The sequence below is a fragment of the Camelina sativa genome, chromosome 4 (genome assembly GCF_000633955.1).
Source record: "Camelina sativa cultivar DH55 chromosome 4, Cs, whole genome shotgun sequence".
Lineage (NCBI taxonomy): Eukaryota > Viridiplantae > Streptophyta > Magnoliopsida > Brassicales > Brassicaceae > Camelina > Camelina sativa.
The window spans coordinates 21,342,013-21,351,886 of record NC_025688.1 but is presented as its reverse complement, the minus strand read 5'-3'; the positions used below and the strand labels follow the sequence as shown (position 1 = coordinate 21,351,886).

General features: G+C 37.5%; 4 protein-coding genes across 6 annotated transcripts in view; 2 read left to right on the top strand and 2 right to left on the bottom strand.

The window, feature by feature from the left end:
• The window catches only part of LOC104781623 (glycosyltransferase-like At3g57200), a 3,638-nt gene extending 3,106 nt beyond the window's left edge, over positions 1-532 (bottom strand). Inside the window, exon 1 of the mRNA XM_010506341.2 lies at positions 41-532. Within this exon, the coding sequence (XP_010504643.1) occupies positions 41-376 (336 nt within the window). The 5' untranslated portion in view covers positions 377-532. The remainder of the gene's footprint in view (positions 1-40) is intronic.
• LOC104781621 (peptide chain release factor PrfB3, chloroplastic-like) lies at positions 1,602-3,658 on the bottom strand. The gene is made up of 6 exons (XM_010506338.1): positions 3,326-3,658; positions 2,957-3,174; positions 2,662-2,862; positions 2,357-2,563; positions 2,102-2,273; positions 1,602-2,030 (listed from the first exon to the last, which is right to left on the bottom strand). Exons 1-6 carry the CDS (start codon positions 3,459-3,461, stop codon positions 1,753-1,755), a joined length of 1,212 nt encoding a protein of 403 aa, XP_010504640.1. The 5' UTR covers positions 3,462-3,658; the 3' UTR covers positions 1,602-1,752.
• On the top strand, positions 3,749-6,383 carry LOC104781622 (GTP-binding protein BRASSINAZOLE INSENSITIVE PALE GREEN 2, chloroplastic-like). Of its 2 annotated transcripts, none has more exons than XM_010506340.2 (4): positions 3,749-4,015; positions 4,104-5,452; positions 5,656-5,823; positions 5,905-6,383. In XM_010506340.2, the coding sequence occupies exons 1-4, from the start codon at positions 3,901-3,903 to the stop codon at positions 6,259-6,261; spliced, it is 1,989 nt and encodes a 662-aa protein (XP_010504642.1). In that variant the 5' UTR covers positions 3,749-3,900; the 3' UTR covers positions 6,262-6,383. The 2 variants fall into 2 exon arrangements, with proteins under 2 accessions (XP_010504642.1, XP_010504641.1); XM_010506339.2 differs by having other exon boundaries at positions 4,101-5,452.
• Positions 7,098-9,874, top strand: part of LOC104784121 (phosphatidylinositol N-acetylglucosaminyltransferase subunit GPI1-like) — a 5,426-nt gene continuing 2,649 nt past the window's right edge. For both annotated transcript variants that reach the window (XR_002037754.1, XM_019244836.1), the window contains exons 1-7: positions 7,098-7,244; positions 7,614-7,786; positions 7,920-8,276; positions 8,368-8,508; positions 8,595-8,701; positions 8,795-9,016; positions 9,337-9,831. Coding sequence is in view for 1 of the 2 variants with exons in the window: in XM_019244836.1 (XP_019100381.1) it covers positions 7,616-7,786; positions 7,920-8,276; positions 8,368-8,508; positions 8,595-8,701; positions 8,795-9,016; positions 9,337-9,831 (1,493 nt within the window). In the remaining variant the exon portion in view is untranslated. The remainder of the gene's footprint in view (positions 7,245-7,613; positions 7,787-7,919; positions 8,277-8,367; positions 8,509-8,594; positions 8,702-8,794; positions 9,017-9,336; positions 9,832-9,874) is intronic.

The following is a 9,874-nucleotide window of genomic DNA, read 5'->3' as shown; positions in this document are numbered from 1 at the left end:
AAGAAAAAAAAAAACAAAAATTGGAGAAAAAGGGACTCACCCTAGGTTTGAGATCCGATTGGTAAGCAAAATCCCAATCGCGGAAATAAGGAAACGAAGGGGAACGGCTCTGACCTAAGAGATCAACGCAACCGGAATCAGAAACTGAACGACGGGAAGAGCGTTTCTCTTGTTGTGTTGAAACCATTCCGGGGAACTCGTGATGATCCGTAGACCAATGGGTAACCGGGTCGTCGAGTCCGCCGCGCCATTGGAGAACGAAGGCAAAACAGGCGAGGGAGAGAGGAAGGAGAGTCACGAGCAAGAAAAGACGCGATGAAGAAGAAGGAGAGGACACAGAGGGTTTGGAAGAGGAGTGTTGATGACCCGCCGCCATGCTACAAAAACGCCAGTCGCATAGAAGAAAGGGAGTATGTATGTATGAATCCACAATGCGTTATGCGTATGTGTGGGAGGGAGACGAAGAAATTGAAACTGAAGAGAATTTGAAAGGAGTCTCTCTCTCTCTCTCTGGTGACGGAGCCGTTTTTCAGTTGGCCTTTCTTCTTATTTTCTTATTTATCAAAATCATAAATTAATATATATTTCCTTTTTTTTTCTCTTCTATTAAAAATTAAGATATTGACATGATTTAAAAATATAATAGTACAATCTAACTATTTTTTAATCAAAATATATAGTTTTCCTAAAATAAAATAATATGTTGAACAAAAATAAATAAACAAAATAATATTACATTGAATACAATTACTATAAAATAGTAGTACATCCTAACTATCATTAATTAGGTATAGAATAGTTTTTTCTCGAAACTAAATACACTTATTTTATACTAAAAAAAAATCACGTAATTGTTGAATTATTTATGAATACATCTATACTTGGAGTATAATATATAGTTTTTATATAGACTACATGTCAAATTTTGATTAGTTCTAGTGACTTATGTTATTCTGTTAATGTAAAGGATTGTAGTTTCGAACATGTCCCATAATCTTAATTCAGTATTATAAATGTAGCTAAAAGTTGATAACTCTTTTTTTTTGTGTGTGCACCAATATAACTTTATATTTAAATTGCTTAAATGCCTGTATAAAAAATTTGGTCAACATTCAACAATAAATTAGTTTTTTTTTGTTTTTCTTAAACTATTGAATTCGAATCAGTCTATCTTCTAATTTATTGCTGAAGAAAGCTGAGAAAAGTGCATTTAATTTTAGGACAAAACTGACGAAAAATACAGTAGTCGGCTTTCCCGGCAACGTAAAGTAATTAGATTTACTACTAATCTAGGCGATTTAATGATTATAGTTTCTGCCAAACTCTCTCTACTAACGCTACCAGTGACACATATAGAGGAAAGTTTTCTGCCAAACCCTTAACAAATAGGCTAAATCAGTAACTCCAGAATCTAATCAACGTGACACACGACAATATTGCATCAGCTAACAGCTATGCCTCTCTGGTTCTCTCTATATGACTTTCTTGAAGCTGACAGTTAAAAAGTATACGAAACAAGAGTTTCATGGTTTTGTTTCAACTGGTATAACTAAAACCGTTTTTAAAAATTTATCACAAGAATTCTAGTTTTGAAGTTTTCATGGTGTAATTTGCACATAGTTCGTCACCAATTCTTACTTTGTATGTTGTTCTTGACCAAAAAAACAATGGTATAGAAGGCTATATATATATATACACACACACACAAGCAAAGCACAATAGACAACTAAAGTATACCAATTGATTAAAAGCCTAAATCGCATCAATTGAACTTCTCATGCCAATATGAGCTCCAAGGAGTGGTCCAATGTTCCCATCCAAGACCGATTTCAGGTCTAGAATCTCTAAACCGGTTTTTGTATCAACCACCATCTTGTGACCCTTAGCGACATACCTCCTTGTTTCTTCCAAAATGTTATTTCTGTTGATTTTGTTTACATCCGAAATCTTTTGCTCTTTTGCTATCACAAGCAACTTTGCCTTTAACCGGTTTAGCGCTTTGATCCTGTTTGCAAACCGGTTTCTTTCTCCTGCATCAGAAAACCTATATTAGAATCTGCATAAAATGCAGTAAACCAAAGTGTAATGTGCTTAAAGATACCTGAAGATTCCACTGTAATTCCACTCGGAATGTGTTGAATAGAAACCATATGCTCAGCTACTTGTTTATTCTTTTTCGCAGGATACGATACAATCAAATCCTCGTCCTTTACGTCAAAATCAGGAGATGCTCTCAAGAATAATGGTATGATATCAGCAGTCGCTGAACATTCCTGACGCAAAGAAAACATCTTTTCAATTCTTTCCGGGGCAAGAAAATGGAAAAGTAAGTTGAGTTATAATTTGTCCTGAGTACCTCTTTAGAAGTCGAACTTGTGATAAGGCGATGCACTCCTCGCTCACCTAAGAGATAACCATAAGCAAACTCGAATTCAAACTCTATTGTGGCTGAACTTACGCCACTTTTATTGCTCAAGAAGCTACATTTCTCAGCCACCCTCGCATTTTGGCCTAGCTTTTCTGCCCATTTGATATACATACTTACAACTTGCTCTGTCCATATCTGCAAGTCCTCATATATGTGTATAAGAACATACAGAAACAAAGATACACGCACAGAGTTGGTAACTGTAGAAGTGCCTTGAGACTGATGAAAACAACCTGAGATTTTATGTCTTGAGATCCGGATTTTATAATCATACAAGCTCCTTCAGAGTCATATTGATCCCTTAGAAGCTTAGACATCTCATAGTGATCCAACGATCTACTTACATCGAGCGATGAATCGTAGGCTTGCTCAAACAGACTATAATCTATAGCATCCATCTCACCCAATTGTATGATTAGCTTAGCTTCTTCAGCCTAATTAACAGACACATTCATTCAAAACTAAATTTCTTGCAAAAGAAAAGAAAAAAAAAAGCAAGAAGATTTGGTAAGAGGAAACTAAAAGAACCTTGTATTTGAGGTCTTTGAGGATATCAACTGCTTTCTCTCGATCAGCTAATTTGAGAAGAATCTCATCAGATTTAGCTGGATCATCCCATAAATCATAGTAACGCATTGTTTCTTCTTGCTTTATCCATTGCTCTTCTTCAAGCTCAAGAGCATCCGGTGCTAACATCTCAGCCTTAAGAACAACATCTTTAATCTTCTTCTTTAGTGAAAACAATCCTGAGGCAAATTTTAAACCAGAATTTACACAAAATGCCACACCAAACAAAAATCATAAAGCTTCCAACTTTAATTTGTATAAAGAACAAATCCCTCAACCCAGTTCCAAATTTACTATTTTTCTTAGCCTAAAGACACATCAGAGACATACCCAATTGCTTGTAGACGGTGTCCATGTCATCCATGGACTGAGAGGCTCGAACAGAGTTGAGAGGAAATCGAGATGGTGTTCTCTTCCTGTAAAAGCGTCGCCATGAGCAGCCTCCGCCTGTAATCTTTGCCGCCATTTTTCCCTCGCCGGAGCTCCGACGAAATTTGTTAAATGAGGGGTTTAAGCTCGTTTCTTTGTCCGCGTTATGGGTCCTCCACAACCTTATCCTTAAGTCTCTGTTTTTAAAATTTTGAGTCTCTAATGTCTTCCACGTAACTCCCCCTTCATTCTCATAAAGTTTAGTCAGAGAGAATCAGCAGAACCGAATTATGATAACATTTAGACGATCATTACAAAAATAATTCTTGGAGTAAATCATCCAGTGATGTGAAGGGCATTTATGTAATTATCTGTAGGGTTTAGACTTTTACAGTGTGAAGATTGAATTGAAGTCGGATTTGAACCAATACGCTGCGTTTTAGTTCTCTGAGACTATTTTGTCGATGGAGTTGCTTATCCCGGCAAATAAATAATCTTTGATTCATCCCAAATCAGAAGTGATACGCTCGAAGAAAATGGTGGTTTTGATTTCAAGTACCGTGACCATATGCAGAGTAAAACCAAAGCTTGAAGATGGAAGCTTTCGCGTTAGCCGGTTAATACCCAGACCCGAAGTTCCATTTTTCTCAGGTGAATTTTACTTTTCCGTTTTGTTGAAATTCGGATTAAGTTTTTCGTTTTCGTGATGGGTATCTGAAAGAACTCAACTTTTTAGGAGGGTTGAGTGATGAGAATAAGAAGAAGAAGAAATGTTTAGTTTCGGTTCAGTGTTTAGCTGTGAAGAAAGAACCAGTTGTTGAAAGCGTGGAAAGAGTTAAAGGGACAATTTTTCCCAAGAGAGCGAAAAATCTTATCATGAGTGAAGGAAGAGATGAAGATGAAGAGTATGGGAAGCTCATTTGTCCAGGTTGTGGTATTTTTATGCAGGACAATGATCCAGATTTACCCGGATATTATAAGAAGAGGAATGTTACCGCAAAGAACTTGGAAGTTGATGAAGAGGTGGATGATGATGAGCTTGATGGGTTTGAAATGGTTGATGATGATGATGATGATGATGATGATGAGGAGATGGAGGGGGAAGATGATGAGATAAAGAATGTAATAGAGGGTAGCAACTCTGAAAGTGAGAGTGAGTTTGACTGGGAATCAGATGAGTGGGAAGATAAGGAAGAGCTGAATGGTGTTGAATTGGATGGTTTTGCTCCGGCTGGTGTTGGATATGGTAATGTCACTAAGGAGAGGGAGAAGAAGAAACGGATTTCGAAATCAGAGAGGAAGAAGATAGCTAGAGAGGAGGCAAAGAAAGACAATTTTGATGATGTGACGGTGTGTGCTCGTTGCCATTCTCTTAGGAATTATGGCCAAGTGAAGAATCAGGCTGCAGAGAACCTCTTACCAGATTTCGATTTTGATAGGTTGATATCAACTAGACTGATAAAACCAATGAGTAATTCAAGCACTACAGTTGTAGTCATGGTGGTTGATTGTGTCGACTTTGATGGTTCGTTTCCCAAACGAGCAGCCAAGTCTCTCTTTCAAGTGCTTCAAAAAGCTGAAAATGATCCTAAGGGTAGCAAGAACCTCCCAAAACTTGTGCTTGTTGCAACAAAAGTAGACTTACTTCCGACACAGATTTCACCAGCTCGGTTAGACCGATGGGTGCGCCACCGTGCCAAGGCTGGAGGAGCGCCTAAGCTAAGTGGGGTATATATGGTTAGTGCTCGCAAAGATCTCGGTGTTAAGAATCTGTTAGCTTACATTAAAGAGTTAGCTGGTCCAAGAGGAAACGTGTGGGTTATTGGAGCTCAGAACGCCGGGAAATCTACTTTGATTAATGCCTTATCCAAGAAAGATGGTGCAAAGGTCACAAGGCTCACGGAAGCTCCGGTTCCTGGAACAACACTTGGAATATTGAGAATTGGTGGAATATTGTCTGCAAAGGCAAAGATGTATGACACTCCGGGCCTTTTGCATCCCTACCTTATGTCCCTGAGATTAAATTCAGAGGAGCGGAAAATGGTAGAGATAAGGAAGGAGGTTCAACCTCGGAGTTACAGAGTCAAGGCAAGCTCTCTCTTATCATATTTAAACAGTTTTTCTAAGGTTTTGTCTGCTCCCGTGGTTGAATGACCTAGAGCTCTAAACTTTAGAGCTTCTTGTAACCATTAGATAGACTCAATGTAGCAACTGTTTAACTGCTTTAGTATCAGTCACGCAAGTTCGTGTTCCGAGAACTAACCTAATTCTGCTGAATCTTTTATTTGTAGGCAGGACAGTCTGTTCACATCGGTGGCTTGGTCAGGCTAGACCTCGTTCGGGCATCGGTTGAAACAATTTACATAACAGTATGGGCATCGCATAGCGTTTCATTACATCTAGGAAAAACAGAGAATGCTGAAGAGATACTCAAGGGCCATTCTGGTTTACGGCTGCAGGTAAGTAAAGCTTGTTTCTCGCGCATTTCCTCATTTTAGCAACATCAGAATGTAATGGACACCCTTTTCGATATTAAATAGCCACCAATAGGAGAGAACAGAGCGTCTGAATTGGGAAACTGGGAAGAGAAGGAGATTCAGGTGACGGGAAGTAGTTGGGAGGTGAAAAGCATCGACATTTCAGTGGCTGGTCTTGGCTGGCTAGCCCTTGGTCTCAAAGGTGAAGCAACACTAGCATTATGGACTTATCAGGGGATTGATGTAACCTTGAGAGAACCATTGGTTATTGACCGCGCACCATATCTTGAACGGCCTGGCTTCTGGTTGCCAAAAGCCATAACCGAAGTGCTTGGAACACATTCTAGTAAGCTTGATGAAGCTCGTAGGAGGAAGAAGCAACAAGACAGCACAGATTTTCTCTCTGATAATGTTTCATAGTAACCTGTATGTACAAGTTACAGATCAGATGCCTTTCATCATCAGTGTAGTCATTTTGGAAGGTTTATAATGGTTTTTCTATTTTTGAAACATTTTTTAAATCCACATCGATTCATTTTCTAATAATTCATTCTGAAATTTAAATGGTTGCTTTAAATGGATTTTATCAAATAAGCAAAGTACATCTTAATATTTTAACTAAGAAATCTCAAACATTCCTTAGCTTTTTTATTTTTAAACTATGAATTTATTTAATAAAGGGATTTTAGCTAGGATTAAGAATCTATGTTGCATAGAAACGGAAACAGATATGCGGAAGCGAAACGTTTCGTATACGGGAAACAACTTTTTCTAAAATAAAGAAATGGAAACATTTTAGAAACATATGTATTATATATCTATATATAAATGTATATACATAATAAAACACCAAACATAAAAATATATCAAAAGAAATATTTGGAACAACACAAATTCAAAACATAAATATTAAATAATTGAATTAAAACACTAATAATATTAGATATTTATATGTATCATGAATATATATTTTCAAATTATTTATTTATTAAGTTTCTAAACTAATAAAAGTTTATGTCGTGTTTTCATCGTGTTTCTAAACAGATTTCTAGGAATCGTGTTTGCATGATTTGTTTCTATGTTTCCACAAGTTTTTCAGAAATGGACCTTAAAAGAGTTTACCTGCAACATAGCTAGAAATCATAAATTCCACTAAACTCAAAGAAAAAAAATACTATTGGTTAAATTCAAATTCATTGGAAAAATATATAATTCCAATGAAACTCTTAATTTTAAAAAAGGACCGGCATAAAGTTGTGTAGGCCGAGCAAGCCCATTGTGAAAATATATATATTTTATCAATTGCCGCCGATTTAACTTCCCTTTCTCGCCGGAATGTATCTTTCTTCCGGTTGCTGATCCCGGCGTCGAACACTTGCTTCTCCTCTGTCGTCTAACACGAGGTGCGTCTTACAAAGCCTTTTCGTAATTATACTAGTAAAATCTAATTAAGTTGAAATTGAAGATATTTCTAGGGCTCAGATTTGTGTTACGAATCTCGGTTCATCGTTCCGATCGTCAATTGCAGTGTAGTAGTAGATAATCTTCATCGTTTATGTTCCGATTTAGTAAGGATGCGAGTATTCTTCTGGGGTTTTATTGATTTTACTTTACTCTTACTTAACGTTGAAGCTGTGTTCTTAGATCTGTATACTTGCTCTCTCGTTATGGAACTGTCTCCTGTATTCTGTTCACATTTTGACCTCTTTGTCTCCAATTCGTATTGATTTGTTGTTTCTCTTTCGTTTTGCATTTTGGGAATTGTGTGGCAGAGATGAAGAGAAAATGTAGGATTTGGTTGCCTAAGCAACTCGCGTCAGCTGATGATTTGAGTCAGAGTCTATTGTTTGGGTGGTTCGTATGTCATTCCTCTTCTTGTCTTGATGTTGTTGTGGCCTTTAACTCTGATGAGAGCTCCTTGTCCAATGCCGGATCTAAGCTCCAAGTAATAATAAACTAACTCCACTTTCAGATTTTCTTTTGTTGCCCGTCTTGTTTCATGAATTTTGTACCTACCCTTTTCTCTTGCATTTTGATAAACAGAGTATGCGACATTTTTCCTTTGTGATTTCTAACAGGACGTACTACATAAAACAAATGAGAAGATGCCCTCAACTTTACGGGATAAGGCAGCATTTACGCTCCTTGGTCGTTATGATTTTAATGTTAATGGAAACTCATCCAAGATTACAACAGACAAAGGTGTGTGCAGTAAGGCCGGAGCTTATGGTGGTCCTTGCGGCTATAGTAGCCTATGCTGTGGTTGTCATAAGGTTGATGGCTTATTAGAGGATTTTAGGGAAGAATCTGTTAGCAGACACTGGATTCATCTGGTGCGTGATTCTTCGGAGCATAGAGTTATGGAATTTCATTCAAGTTCTAGACTGCATCATATACATTGGAATGGGGAGATTGTATCTCAATGCGATGTCCACGTATGTAAGTCATGATTTCTTTCTCCTGTGTTGTTCTTTTCTGAACCTTCAAGCTGCCAGTGTTTGACTCCTTTAAACATCAACATGTCAGGTTATAGTCTATGACATTCCAGTGTTTGGTTCTCACCATTTCTCGTTAAGCTTTTGGACATCTCCTCTTCAGACAAAAGCTCCTCTTAAGAAACCCAAGTGGGTTGATGATCTTCACAATAGGCAACCTCTGAATGATATGGTTAAGAAGTTTCCCAAATGCTTCTCTTTGTTCTGCTGTTTCTTTCTCGATTTGTTGCTAATATTCTCTTGATATTACGTAAGCAGGAAACTGTGATCTTGTCCATAAATTGCGCTTCAGCTGCCAAGATTGCCTATAAGAAGATCTCCACGCAGCTAGAGACTTCTTCTCGGAACTTTTCCATTAGTTATCTGTAAGCTCTCGTAATATTTTATTCGCATTGTTGAGTTCTTTTTATTCTCTCTTTGTTGTTAGTTGTTCTAAGTACTTGCATCTTGCTTTTCAGGATATCGTCTTTGACATGGCGGTTACTTGCCACAATTATAGGCTCTTTATCAAGTCTGTTTTATAGCCTTATCCAATTCTTCTGTTTACTTTCAAGTTTTCCGATTTTCTCATGGATACATATCGCATCAAGGAGGATACTCAAGAATACATGGATCAATTTCAGAGTACGCAGCTCTCAGATCTTATATTGGCCAATCTTCCTTGAGGAGAATGACATGATGTAAGTTCAATCATATACCAAAATTTGCATCTTTAGTAAAATCTGTTGACTTTTTCTGTTTGCCCTTGGCTCAAAATTCCATCTCTATATATTTTGCTTAACAACTGTGTACCTACTAATCTCTGGAGATAAAAAGTTTAATTCCAGATACCTTCATGCAATGCATTTCTCATTTTCCCGAGAAGTTTCACGCAGTTGTTAAGCTTTTCCAGTTTTCTGCCCTCGTCTTACGTAGACTGTTGCATTTTATGTGTATCTGGTTTGTTCTTGATTTTGTGCTATGCTTATTAATTTATGACAATCCTTCTGGATTTCAACAGGTCCATATGCTGTGTGGAACATGCCGAGAAAGCTGCACTGAAAAGACATTCTACGTGGTCGGCCATGGCTGTTGATCTAATTTTGGGGAACTTGATTGGTCTAGGTCTATTATTTAACACCGAAACTGTCTGCTCATGGATATTCAAGTTTACAAAGGAGTTCACAAATGATATTTTGCGGTCTGGTTGTGTGTGGTTGATGGGAGTTCCAGCGGGTTTTAAGTTAAACACAGAATTGGCTGGAGTTTTAGGGATGGTATCTCTTAATGTAATCCAGATATGGTCCACTCTCTGGGTATTCATGGCCTCTTTCATCTTTTATTTGATAAGAGCAATCGCCTTCCTAGGAATTACTTTTGGTGCAACAGTATCTGCCGCATTTGTCATAGATGTCATTACTTTTGCAACACTTCATATAATGGCTCTTCATTGGGCAATCACACTTGTGTACTCTCACCAAATTCAAGCTTTAGCAGCATTGTGGAGGCTTTTCAGGTAATTTGAGCATTAAACTCGCTGAGTTCTTTCATTAGTGAAT

Excerpts from the sequence above, each read along its gene's own strand:
- LOC104781622 (XM_010506339.2), top strand. The coding sequence starts at position 3,901 with ATGGTGGTTTTGATTTCAAGTACCGTGACCATATGCAGAGTAAAACCA. Across the intron at positions 4,016-4,100 it reads CGAAGTTCCATTTTTCTCAG|GAGGGTTGAGTGATGAGAAT; the intron begins GTGAATTTTACT and ends TCAACTTTTTAG. Across the intron at positions 5,824-5,904 it reads ATTCTGGTTTACGGCTGCAG|CCACCAATAGGAGAGAACAG; the intron begins GTAAGTAAAGCT and ends GATATTAAATAG.
- LOC104781621 (XM_010506338.1), bottom strand. The coding sequence starts at position 3,461 with ATGGCGGCAAAGATTACAGGCGGAGGCTGCTCATGGCGACGCTTTTAC. Across the intron at positions 3,175-3,325 it reads CACCGTCTACAAGCAATTGG|GATTGTTTTCACTAAAGAAG; the intron begins GTATGTCTCTGA and ends AATTTGCCTCAG. Across the intron at positions 2,564-2,661 it reads CTCAAGACATAAAATCTCAG|ATATGGACAGAGCAAGTTGT; the intron begins GTTGTTTTCATC and ends GAGGACTTGCAG.